Consider the following 14,163-nt stretch of genomic DNA (forward strand, 5'->3'; position numbering starts at 1 on the left):
AGACGTGACCTCGAGGGCACATTAGCAACCGTCTGAAACTGAGAAGAGAGACACAGCTGCGTCCCTGAGTCCATCTGGAAGGAAAAGTCCTTTCTCTTTGTCTGCCTGGATGTCCTGCCATTGTTTATTTATTTTTTGCTTTTTACCTCTAAAAAGATAAAAATCACTCCGCAAAAGGTTCGAAAGGTTATGACCATGACACTGTGGGGATTTGGGAATTGAAGTGGCGTGGGGGGGTTGTAGGGTAGATTTATGAAATCTCATGAGAATGATGAGATGTGCTGCAATGTACATCCGGAACCTTATTAAACAACTTTTGTTTTCTTTTTGTGCCGGAATCGTGGAACATTTTTCCATTACAACTGTTGACATTTTCTAGCTTTTTTTGGAAGTGGGATAGTGCAAGCAATGTCACCATCCTCTGTGGCTTTTACATTCCCATGCTGACTTGTTTTATAGGAAAACATTCCGGTTCCATTCTGACTGAATTAAAGAAAAATATAAGCTAATGAATAAAAATAAAAATACATATTAGTTTAGGGTACTAATATAGTTCAACTTTTGTCCAAGTAAACTGGCTCCAGCAACCCGTGACCCTAAAAAGGATAAGAAATGCATGAAAACAAACCCAAAAAAATCATATTACTCAACTACTTAAGTCATTTATTAATGAAAAGAAACATAAACCTAAATCAAATGAACAAAAACAACCAGATAAATATAAGATTTGCAATAGTTTTATAATTTTACATGTGAAACAAACAGGCAAGAAAGCAAAATGAATTACTGAAATATTAAAGACAGTCTTAAACAAACCATTTTTTCCAAACATTAATAAGTTCTAATTTCATTGCAACAGCCCAAATACGTTGATAAACATGCAAAAAAAAAACAACAACAACCCTATTAAACAGGATGTGTATTCATAAAAATAACCAGTATAAAGACAAACAACAAAGTTAAAAGAATAAAACCCACAAACATGAGTAAGCATACTTGTACATACAAATAAATCCACATAAATTATTATTACTCATTCTTCTTGAACTTTTTTTTGATTTTCATAAGGCAATGAATCATTCACTTGGCTTTTTCGAGTATACACTGGACCCAAATATTCCAATTAGAGATTATAATAGAGAAAAGTAGTGAAGAAGAGTATAGAATCCAACTGAACAGGACAGAATGCACAACTTTTATCTTTTGTGGAACAAAATATGCCAGTGCACTTTTAAAGCCCCATTCGCGGAGGATTCTTACATTCACTTGCATGCTCATCATGGTTAGTGTTAATGAAAATGAGTCATTTATTCATTTTTAACACTACTTCTCCTTTTCCAGGAGTTCTGGGCCAAAGCTGGACTACACACTTAAACTGGTCATCACTCAGTCGTAGGGCACACAGAGAGACACTCAACCATTTGCCTGCCCCGCCGGCGAGTGGGACTCAATCTCACGCTGCCTGAACCGAAGTCAGCCGAAATAACCACTGCAGCATCGGATGGCCTTAGGATAAGTCGGGAGAGCATGAGTCAGGTATGTGAAGATTTATAGATAAATAAAAGATGAGCTGCATAAAGAGGGGGCAATCACTAGTCGTCAAGAGCCTCAAGGTTTCTTTTTCCAACCAATACATGCCAAATCAAATATGTTTTTCTGCAATAATCAACTGATTACGCTAGAAAGTCATCAGAATTTTTTTTGAAAAAGCATTATAATTTTTCAAAACAATAACTCAATGCGAGACTTTGAAAGAGTTTCCCAGCCCTGTTCTTGAATGGAATGCATGGACCAGGGGTCTCCAGCTCTGGCCCTCAAGGGCCAGTCTGTTTCCCATATTTCCCTCCTTTATCAAATCTGAATCAAATGAGCAACTAATCATCAAGCTGTCCCATCGCATGATCACTGATTATTTGATTCGGCTGTATTGTTGGAGTGAGACATGGAAAACAGACTGGATAGGGGCCCCCGAGGACCTGAGTTGGAGACCCCTGGTATGGACATATAGTTCTACAGTGACCTCTGCAGGCATCAAAATGTAGTGCATGCTTAAGCAGCAGATAATGGATAATTTCAGATCTACAGATCACATTTAACCTGGGCTGGCCCTATGTGTATTCGTTCCATAATAAATGTACTATTATACATTATTGGGTTGTTTATGTCCATGTTAGATTTAAGTATAAACTGCACATTATTGTTATGGATTAAGACATGGCTGGAATAATTTAGAGATTGTACCTGAGGCTGCAAATCTGTGATGACACTTGAATTTGGCCCAGTTTTTGTGTTTTCCTCCTGAAGGTTCAGGTTAAACTCCATATTATAGCACTTTTGTGGCAGGTCTTCTTGATTTAAAAAAATATTCTCTCTCAAAGAGTTAAACTGTATACTGTTTTGGCAGTTTTGAGAAGAACAACTTCTCCATCATGATTAAATACCTTGATTTTAATTTCACACAGTTTCCACTCCACTCCCCTGCTGTGATGACCCAATTTCACAGCACAAAAAGCAAATAACAATATGAGAGGTGCGTGAGTCATACTTGACACTTGGAGACAAGATGCAAGACCTTGGTAGGGTTTCAGCAGCTAATTTACATTTCAAGTAAATATATTTCATCACCCTGCCAAATTGCTGTGAAATTGTTTCGAGGTGCTACAAAGGTCTGGCTGCAAGACAACAGATGAATGGCAAGAGAAATTCAGGTTAATGCATCCAATATCACACTGTCCTAAAGCCAATAGCACCAACTGACATCTATTGTTTCCCATGGGTATGAGTTGAGGTGTGTGTGTGTGTCTATGGGAGATTGCATTACACTAACTGAGAGCACCTCAGTGCGTTGATTGCAGTTGATTTATGAAGGAAAAGCCTGTGGGAGTGGAAAGGACAAGACAAGGTCATGCTAACCCATTCGCTGAAGATCCGCTTACCTTAGGTCTCACTGCATATAACATCATCTTAGAAAACTCCACCTTTATTTTTTTCCTTTAAAAAAAATAAATAAACCGGCCTGGTGCACAATTGTTGCACCACTTGGAGGAGCCACTGCTGCATTGGAACATGCATAGATGATGGTTTTTATTCATTTATTCTTTTTAAAAGGGTCTAATTGTATTAATCAAGACATTAGTAAAGCAAGAAAAGGAGATACGAATAACATTTTATTTGGGAAAAACTTGGTAAACATTCTCAATGATATCATAAATAAGACATAGGAATATGTTGGTTACACTTTCTATTTTTTCCACCATGTACGTATGATTCCATGGTTCATTCGAGGAGGGTGGAATGAACTTGCTCATTTGCATAAGCAATATACTATACTCTGCCCTACTCATCGTTCAGGGTCGTCTCTCGGAAAAGGAGCCTTTTTAGACATTTTAGAATTCCTATCTCATTTAATTTGATACTTTGTTCCATGTTTCAATAATAATTCTCACTTTCATTTGCTAAGAATTGTATGTCATTATCGTCTGTTCACTCAAGAGAATAAAAAAAAATATCTGTCTCAAGAGAAAGTCGACTATGGCTATCATTCCTTCGACTTCATTTCTCTTCATTTGCAAAGCCCACAGTTTGGGGAACACTTGTCACATCTACTTTACTATCAACATAATTCATTTCTTTGCATCTTCTTGGTTCTAAAGATGACACTGATGCCAGTTTATTTTTGTGAAGTATAGCTGAACTGGGTGCACAGCCCTTTTGATCATTCAAAACTTTAAAAATAAATTCATTCATTTTCCGAAAAACTTATCCTCACAAGGTTCGCGGAGATGCTGCAGCCTATGCCAGCAAACTAGGGCCACAAAAAGACGGACAACCATTCACACTCACAATTTAAAGTGTCCAACAATCCTACCATGCATGTTTTTGGGGATGTGGGAGGAAACCATAATACCTGGAGAAAACCCACACAAACCTGGGGAGAACATGCAAACTCCACACAGTAAGGATCTACTTGGAATCAAACCCTCAAACCCAGAACCGACGTGCTAACCACTCGTCCATTAGGCCACTTTAAAAATTCCTCTTTTCAAAAATTGTCCCGACTAACAAATTTATATTATTTGTGCAAGTTAACACATTTCCCAACTCTAGTAAAAGTAGATATATTGATATCTACTTTCACCTTAGGTGACCAGTAAATATGGCTAGAAAGGCGAGTCTCTTGCATAAAGATTTCACACAAATTGGACATCTTTTATTATGATTGTCAACAAAACTGTATTGTACTGAGAAGCCAGGGCAGAGATGTGCTGTCCTACTACATCCCAAGTTGTATGTTTGCCATGGAATGATAAATGTCATCCATCAAGAGTTGGGTAAGATCTATGATATTATTTGCTAAACTTCCTGGTGGCCTCTCAGTACTTGATGCGGCTTCACAAGCGCTCATTTTGACAGGTGCTCCATTTCAGTAAATAAGAATCTAAGCTTGTCTAGGTAATGCACAAGCGCCCACAGAGTTTCACAAATGGAACAAAAACCCCTCTTGATTAACATGGCGCACGCATGTGCTCCTTTGCCTTCAAAGAGAATAAAAGCTTCAACCAACTCTTCTCAACTGATAGGACAGCGACGATAAAAGGTTGAGATACTTTCGAGGGATTATTCAACGAACAGCCTTGACATAGAAAGAAAAAAAATCACGCAGCATACTGAAATTCAAAAGCCCCTTTAGACAGCTGTGGGCAAGTGGACCCTTCACGTCCCGATTGTGTTTTTTTGTCCCCTCCCTCTCACTTGCTTAATGTGATGAATTGTCATCACACTTACTAATGGTTGAACATTGAATAAAAATGCATAACTGGAGCACAATGGCCTTCATAGACGAAGCAATATAGTGGAGTTTACTTTTTGTTCATCAGAGGTATGTTTTGTTAAGGATTGCATCGTAATTATGGTGTCTGTCAAAGGGCCCTCACTGATTGGATATTGATTTTTTTTAAATCAGGCGGCAATAAAAGTGTTAAACTTTTATGTGACAGTTTGCAACTTTAAAAAAAAATATTGGTGCACCCAACATTGATGCGCAAACTAACATTTTTTTTTTACATTCCCTTGTGTGTACTACTGTTCACATATTCTCCACTTGCTTGTATTGGTGTCTTACTGCTCCCTGAAAATCCTCCCATGTTCCTAAAACACGCATGATTTGTTCATTAATTACTTTAGATTGTCCACATTATGTGTGAAAATTCATTTTCCCGTACCCTGGTAAGACACTGTGATGTCCTAGGATCAGCAGTGGCCTGACACAAGGAATGTGACATTTGTCGCCAATTACTTTGCTTGACAATTCTCCAGAGGCTCCAGTTATCCTTGTTTCTCCAGCAACTTTTCCTCATACTTTTTCCCTTCCTCTCACTTTTCTGCTGTATTATGCATATTTAAAGAACTCTGCGTTACAACTAGCTTCTTCAGCAAAGACATTTTGTGACCTTTTGAAGGGAGTCGATTACTGGCTTCTGTACATTAGTGTAATTTGCAGTTTAAATGCTTAAACCCCAAGAAAAAGAAATATGATGATAAAGTGATAACCATATCCAGTATTATCTCACCTTAAGGCTGCAGCCTCAGTTTTATTCAATTACAAATTGTCAGTCAGTAATGTTTTATTCTTCGTATTTGTCTTTGTTCATGTGAAATGAGGAAAAAAGAACAGCATGTTGCATTAAAAAGTGCCTATTTTATCCCTATTTTACTATTACTTTAAGATATAATGTTTGCTGAATGTCTTATGAATTCAAATAGTTGAGTTGTTGAGATACAAGGCACTCCTACACCAACTATAACGATCATGGACAACTTGCTTAATGATCTTTAGCTCACTGAGAAGACTGCACCCTTGCTAAAAACTAAAGGAACAACTTCACTTTCAGCTCAGACTGAAATCAACCCCCTGGGGTTACTCCAAGTCACCCGCACCACTCCCGCTGATTTTTCAAGCACACCAAGAGTCACAAAAATGAAACTTTTCTCTTTAAAGCCAGCACTCTCCTTACACAACATTTGGCAGAACTGAACAATCGCAATTTAAAAAAAAAAAGACACATTTATAATGATTTGAACGTCCATTGCTGTGAATGTTAGTCATTTAATTGTACCTTTTAATCTTTCTTCTTTACTTATAGTTTTGAGACTACCTAACACTAAAAGAGAGAGAACAGAGCTGTTATTTTTAGTCAGTAACTTATTATGCCAATAAGAGCAGCAGTTTACTTGAGTTACCAACAGATGCAAAAGGTCAGCTCTTTCAGGATAGGATGTTCATTAGCATCACTCAGAATTGACTTGCTGTAGCAAGAGCTCCAAGGAAGTCCACCACTGACTGATAGATATAGGAATGATTTCCTCCTTTTTATTTTTATTTTTTTACAACTAAACTCAAAGGTTAACTCATTTAGCTGAGTGAAAAGAATATTCAAGGCAGGGACCGTGTGGGCCCCATATTTAATTCCGGCAATTAGATGTGCCATTCTGCTTGGAGTTCTTGGGGATTTTTCTAGCTCCAAAGGTTTTCCACTCGGTATAGGACATTCAGTTCAGTCATGTTCAAAAAAAGACAATAAAATGAGAGGGAGTCAGCCAGGCAGGTGTAGACTGAGGGTTATTAGTACAAGTAAACATAACAGGGTTGTGTAACTCTGGTTGTTAATTCACTGACCTTTACCTTTTACTGCCTAATGCATTCTCATAGGCCAGTGAATCCCTGTATGACCCCCACACTCATGCTTGCACACATATGCATTGTAAACACAGACTTGGTTGTCAGGGAGATCCCAGCGCCCTCGGGCTCTGATGAGATCAACACAAAAATCTAAATGTTTCCAATTGTTGGTTTATGTACAGATGTTAATGGAGTATCTCCTCAAGCTTCCTTCGCAACACACACACAACATCTTTTTTTCCCCCCTTTGCCAGCCCCCATCCTGATCAAGCGTGTGAGTGAGCCCTGCGTTGTTTTCAGAGGTGGAGCTCACCATGCACAAAAATGACCTGTCTGTGGATGCTACCAAGCTCGACAGTGTGAGTAAACTACACCTCAATCACTGTGATGTACTTGTATCTTCATGATAATCATCCTAATTTCCCCTTTAAAATCCACCCAGAAATTACAAGACAATATGCAGTCAATGTACAGTTGAAACGAATTGCGGTACAATTTTGTTGTTTTAAAATGTAATTAAACTCCCTTGTTCCGGAAAATTCTGTCATAGTTATGAGAAACAATTTTCAGGAGTATTATAAATCTTGTGGAATTCAAAACAAATAAAAAGAGCAACTAAATAGAAGGAATTAAAAAATGTTACTTATGAAATTAATTAGCTTTGCCATAGAGGCAAGCACGTAAATGTGAACGCAAAAAAAAATTAAAAAATAAACTCATAGATGGTGTTTAGCCCCCTGACTGGATTGGTTTCTAACATGGTGCTTCTCCAGGCACGACCAATTGACAGGACCCCCTGGAGGTGGCCCCCAAACGGGCATTTGGGACGATAAGGAAGATTCACTGTCCTGCCAAATATCTAATGTCCTGTACTTTGGAAGAATGGATTCTTCAGTGGTTAAAGAGTTCTTTTTACTTTATAATCTTGAAGAACGGGAAGAAATGTGTAGAGGCTACAAATGAATTTAAGTAAAACAAAAACTGTAGAATCAGGTTACACCAATTCGTCAAAAGTATGAACTGTTGTGAAAAAAAAATGCATTTTCTCATTGTGAGACATCAAGGACTGGGAAACTAGGGAAAAAAATGGTTGTCTGTGCCATATTGTCCATTATGTTCCCCCTAGGAGAAAAAATGGTTTGTGTCTATTGTCTGGTCAACACTCAGCTTCACCTTGGTGGATGAAAAAAGCCGCTTGTGTGATGTTTCTCATTGTCATTTCACAAAGAATGACCAATCTTTATTTATCCTAACGGTGAAAGGTATCTCCATGACTAAATCCATCCAGCCCCCAGCAAAATAGTGACCTTGCACTGTTACTGAACTCTTGATTAATGACTAGCACAGCAATGCGGACACCATGACGCATTAGCTGGCCATTGGTGTGGCATTTGCAAATGTTGGTAAGGGTAGATCAACACTCTATGACGCTCAATAGTACGTTAAACTGTTTTTTCTTTAAAACAACTGGAAACCTTTTCATTCATATGACTCATGTGATTCAAGGATATTGGGCAGGCAAGCAGAGCATCACTATAAGGTTCAAGGTGGAGGAAAGGAACAAGCGTGGACATCTAGAGGACGGCTAATTAAAGGCTTTGAGGCGAATTTAGCATTCAAAGATGGAGCCAGTCGCGTTTCTTGTCGAGGGAGGGATGCAGGACCATACTGATGAATGTGCTCTTGGTCACAATGATTTTGAGGGTGGCACACCCAATCATTCGCAGTTATTGAAGAATAGTCATGAGTCACCTTATCAGCGTCGCCTTGGCAACACAGATGCAACTGTAGCCCCAGTGAACGAGCCAAGAGAATGGGACAAAATGCACCTCGCCATCAATTCCTGCGCACACATCTCAGTTGCTACATAAAGCTGCGAGGGTGGGCTTGCAGCCAGGTGCGAGAGAACGTACACAGCGGATAATGGACAGAAATTTCATTTCACGCAAGGAAACAGCCAAAAACTAGGCTTTTAATTTGTGAAATCAAATGGATCCAGTAAAAAATAACAAAAGAAAGCATGGGCACTCAGGTAAAAGATGAGGCTGATGTGAGGAAGATTGAGTGAAGAATTACATTAAACAACTTTAGTGCAGGGAGACATGATAAGAGAGATGGAAAAGTGACAGCTGCAGGAAATAAGCAGTCATTATATGGAACAATAGATTGAAAAGGCTGATGAGTCTTTAAATCTCCAGCGGTAACATTTTTTTTGTAGTGATGACAACAGTGCTTGCATTTAATGATTGCCCTAACTACTCAGCATATTAATTCTGTTGACTTTGAGTCCCAAAAGGCTCTTTATTTGTTTTGCTAAAGCAAAGCATCTTATTAGTGCAGGAAAGAGCAATTTGTTCATTCTGCATTGTCTGTACCATTTTTCCCTCATGGGGGGCTGTGGCGGTCCTGGAGCTGATCCCAGGTGACAATGTGGGGAGAAGCGGGGTACACGCTGAATTGTTATCCAGCTAATCACATGCCACAATGAGACAAACAACCATTCACATGCACAGTACGGGTAGTTTAAATCATACTGTCTTACCATGTATGTATTTGCGAAATGGATGGCAACAGGGTACCTCAGGAAAAGGCACCAGATTCTGACCACGGCTACCTCATAGCTACGAGGGTCTCCTTCATTTTGCCATTGTCTTACGCTTTGCCGCTGGACCTTTTCACACTGGGCTGCCGCTAGTGTGAACGAGCTTTTAGCCTTGATTTCCTCAAGTGCAGTGTGCATATTTGAAGACTGCTTGATTTAATGACTTCCCCAATGACAATTGAGAATCAACGTCCCTTAAAGTAGAGGCTGTTATTTAAGGAAAGCTGGTGATTATAAAACAGAGCAACACAAAGAGTGGCGGTTACAGTAATCAGGATCGTCTTTATCAGTAATTGGCCAGGCCAATTGATTTGTTTTGTGAGCAACTGCTTATCTATCCCCTTTATTTATTCATAATAGTGAGCAATCTTCGGAATATTTGAAAAAAAAATATCTAAATGTATTATGCAGTGCCTGATATTGCACATGTCTCTAAACATTGCCAAAATTAATTTGTTTTAGCTGTCTGATACCAAAATGTTGTATTGTTTTTGTTTGTCTGCTTCCCGGACTTGGTCCTGTCCTCATGTAATAGGTGGAGGGGTTAGCTGGCCTACTATTTATTCATTATTAAGAACTCTTCCAAAAGAAAACATCACCAGCCGCTCACCATTCTCATTTCACAGTCTGTTGAGCACGTTTAAAATGGGATTAATCTCGCAGGTGTTTGGCAGCATGCTTCGTGAGAGCATTGGCTTGACGTATGGAGAGTGATTTGTGAACTCTTTTCGGGAAGGCCGCTATGCTGATTTCATGGCACGATAAAGCAGCCATCCCTTCGGGGTCAAAGTGTAGCAGTTTTCAATTCATGCCTGACAAAGTGGATTTTCTCTTCCATGACAAACCAAATATAAATATCAGACTCTTGCAGTAGAAAGGCTGAATACATTGACAGGGATGCTATTTCTTTTTCTTCAGTGTTGTTCTCCGACATTGGCTTTTTGTACAAAATGACAGTAAATGTGATGCATTTGTTGCGATAAATTGCTCGCGCCCCAAAAAGCTCTAGCTCATTATTCACTGTGAACAGGAAGGAGAAGCAGTAGAAAATGGTTTAATGCATATGCCGTTGTGTGTTGTTTGGGATACATAGTCTCCATATGTCTTTCTGGGCTGGTAATTTGTGTGTGTCGGTATATTCCTGATATTGTGTATTGTAGAGGAGTGTGGTCTTCCTTACCAACTTGGCTAGATGATCCTCAAACGTGATTCAGAATTTTGCAGTCCGGTAAAATGATTCACAATGAAAATTTGATGATAAAGGCAAATAATTTGTTGAAAATCCACCCGATGGTGCTGTCGTTCTTTTGCCTAACTTTGGTGCCAATGACGTAGAATCGATTCCTGTTTGGTGGCGTTGTGATTGCGAGTGTGAATGGTCTCTAGGTGTGTCCTACAACTGACAGGTGACCAGTCTAGGGTGGCTTTTGGACCAAGTCACCTGACATAGAGTCCAGGACCTTGCGACCCGGACAAGAATAAGTGATGTTGAAAATGGATGAATTAACAAATTTGTTGAGAAATGACACAGATTGCAATTCAAAGCCATATTAGACAAAAATAGTTATTGTCATATATGTTCTTGGAGCATTTTTTAAAATGAAAATTACATGTTCGCCACCTATTGTGAAGAAATTATAGCATAATCAGTGTCTGCTAGAAGTTTAATTGTTATTTTCTCTTACATTATCCGCCCAAATTTTCTGAAAAACATGCAAAATACTCCACTCTTTAATTTAATAGTATACTATTTGACGACATTTGGCAAAGATGTGAAGCCTGTCATAAAACATGGTCAGTTTATAAGAAAGGTTTTGTGAAACAAGTGAGCTCGATAGCCATTTTTTTTAACACATTCAGGATTCATGGTCTAAAATAGCCAGGTGAAACAGCATATAATTGGTTGTTAAAACACACACTCACACATGGACGCAGAACTACACACATCCTGTAAATTCCAGGGTGCTGCCGATAAACATCTCCTTTTAAAACTGTAGACCATATGTTCATGTTTAAAAGTCTGCATGTATAAGGATAGGTGTTACTTACAGTATGTAAAATTAAAAATAAATGGGTAACAATATTTTACAAAAACAAGTGCGTATTAACCGCATTTTATAAGTCATACCTTTAGATTGTCAAATGTAATTAAGTAAAAAGTACAAAACTAAGTGTTTTATACTGTTAATTTTAGCTGATTCAAACATGGGTGGTAGTAAAACGTTGACAAACAATTCAGGCTCAAGGATTATATAAATAGCTGAAACATCGACTTAAAATGATTGGCAAGTTTTGATTTTTTTTACAGTATGTGTGCATGTTGAAGATAACATCTTCACAAGGAATATTGACATCACTTTTACCACTCAAAATCTCAAGCCCTCTCTTTGGGAGTGACAAGATACAAAAGAAGCTTTCAACAAGATAAGGATCAAAAAGCTTTCCGTGAGTGTCTTTCAAGAGTATATATCCACGACGGCTTGAGAAAAATGAGGGCATTCAATTCAATTTTTTTTCTTAAATGGTAATAGAGCACTTCTCTGATTGTAACCTTTTTTAATAATCTCCTTCAGCCCTTTTTAAAAACTCTCCTTTCACTCACTTTACCTTGCGTCTCTGGCTCAGTTCAGAATTCCTTTTAAGATCACTTCTCCGATGCCATCCCGCAGAGAAGAATTATGGAATAGCCCAATGAAAAGTTGTGCGTTTTTCACAAATTATCATATTTCTTTGCGGCTCCTTCAATGATCTTGCTGCAGGAAACCAGGGAGGGGTCCCTCAGAATCCTGGCAAGACTCTAGTGCCTGAAGCAGATGGTGCAGATGGAATAAGCAGCAATGAGATAAATTGACATGAGAAAAGTGAGCCATCAACATGCCAATGTCTTTACATTGATTATTTATTTATTTTGTTCTTCTTTTGATCCAGCACAAACAATTTAACCAATGAGGTTTTTGCTGAAAAGCAACTGGCTGCAATCCACCGATTGCACTTCCGAGATAACAGATTGGTGCAAAGGTGTCATATTGTTGGGTTGGATATAAAATCTGCGCCCACAGCAGCCCTTTGTGGAATAGTTTCCTCAACCCTAAGGGCCCACACGTATCCCCTTAGCCCTTTACCTATGTGGCCACTCCAGTCCACTTCTGACATCACTGAAGGTCGTAACTCAAAAACAAAATCCAAGATACAAGCGACTAAAATTAGTTTAGGTGCAGGTTGTCCTGGCTCTCCCTTAGATGTCAATGCAGGGTTGCTGCTTCTCCACATTGAGAGGAGCCAGATGAGGTGCCTCGGGCATATTATAAGGATGTCCCCTTGATGCCTACCTGGTGAAGTGTTCACGGATTATTCCATTGGAAGGAGGCCCCAGGGTTGACCCGGGTAGGCTTTGTCTTACAGCTGGCCTTGGACTGACTCACGATCCCCCTGGAGGAGTTAAATGAAGTTGCTGGGGGGACGGAAGACTTGGCGTCACTGCTGAAGCTGAACAATGGGAGCTGGTTCATTGTTGGATTCATCTGAGTCAGATAGCAAATGAGGTGCAAGTCTAGCATTAGGTTGATTCAAAATTAAACTTACTGTCATAGTTCAATACAATCAAAGGTGAGTTCCCCTTTAGTAGTCCAACTGGATTCTTTTCAAACTTTGTAGTCTCCATTTAGATTCTGCACTATAACTAGGGTATCAGTTTAAATGAATGGTGCTGTGAATGAGGGTTATTAAGGTCTATGGATTAGTTCCAAAGGTAAAAACAGCTTTCCTTCTCAGTTTCTAATCAGCTTCCTTAAGGTTGAGGGAGAGACTGACTGACCATAGGGTTGTTTGCATTGATTTTTTCTGTTCTCCAGCAGCCGCCAAATTTCTCGAAATGGCCCGGGGAAACCAGCAATTTATTTTGGACTGAAAGAAATTGTTCTCTAGGAATGGCACAGAGGGTAACAGTCAAGACTGCAGCATACGTTGTTGCTGTGGCTTGAACATGAAATAAGATCCAAAAAGCAATACTCTATTTTAGATTGGATTCTGTGTTTATCTTCCTCTCTAAATGATTAATCCATATTATAAAAAAAAGTATTGGTCCGTCCTTTGTCAAACCAACCGTACATATAATGGAGCTTGATGATAGATGTGAAAGAATTTGATCTTTAGTTCAATGACAATCTCTAGGTAGAGAACCAAGTAAGTCAGACTATGGAAAAATGGAAATATTTTCGTTTTTTTCATGCAACTATTTAAACACTTAAATTCAGGTCCTCTGGTGCAGACTACCTCAGCAGCAATGAGCACAAGAGATAGAAACAATGCTTTCCTAAGCTCATTTGAAACTCCCAGAACAGCAGAAGCAACTGTGATGACTGCCATTAATCTTAAAAAAAAAAAAAAACAAGAGCCCAACACCTGCTAGCTTTCTGCCTACATGAAAAGTCACCCTTTTTTAAAGACCCAAGGTGCTGTAGAGCAATAATTTGACCTTCCACAATTCAAATGGAATGACTCGACCTCCAATGAAAGTACATCTCAAAAGGAGAAGAGTGCAGAAGTGACACACTAGGCTAATTAACCTTCATATGATAAAGTGTCTCTTGAGACATTTGGTGCCTGATTTACTAAAGGTTTGAAAAAAAGTGCTTAATTGATTGCACAGACAAACAATGGTTTTAGATGATCCACTAATCAGGCATAACTACCATTGCCTCTGCTGAACGAACTAAACTGCAGCACAGTTTATGTGCATATTATTACTGGATTTTATGGAGATTTATTAATTTAGCACATACACTGTGAGTCATCAAACTCGAGATGACTTGTGCTGGATAATTTTGTTCCATAAGTGTTAAGTAAGGTACAAACCAGAAAAGCAGTGGTGTAGTCATGAGAA

General features: G+C 38.8%; 1 protein-coding gene across 5 annotated transcripts in view; it reads left to right on the top strand.

Annotated features, from left to right (window-relative positions):
• The window catches only part of LOC144215971 (3',5'-cyclic-AMP phosphodiesterase 4D-like), a 119,542-nt gene that overhangs the window by 3,664 nt on the left and 101,715 nt on the right, over window positions 1-14,163 (top strand). For 3 of the 5 annotated variants that reach the window (XM_077745203.1, XM_077745204.1, XM_077745205.1), the window contains 2 exons: window positions 1,342-1,536; window positions 6,934-7,038. In XM_077745203.1, coding sequence (XP_077601329.1) covers window positions 6,994-7,038 — 45 coding nt within the window. In that variant the 5' untranslated portion in view covers window positions 1,342-1,536; window positions 6,934-6,993. Of the gene's footprint in view, window positions 1-1,341; window positions 1,537-6,933; window positions 7,039-11,589; window positions 11,727-14,163 lie in introns of all 5 variants that reach the window. The other 2 variants (XM_077745208.1, XM_077745207.1) reach the window with 2 other exon arrangements.

The sequence above is a fragment of the Stigmatopora nigra genome, chromosome 22 (assembly GCF_051989575.1).
Source record: "Stigmatopora nigra isolate UIUO_SnigA chromosome 22, RoL_Snig_1.1, whole genome shotgun sequence".
In the NCBI taxonomy this organism is placed as follows: Eukaryota; Metazoa; Chordata; class Actinopteri; order Syngnathiformes; family Syngnathidae; genus Stigmatopora; species Stigmatopora nigra.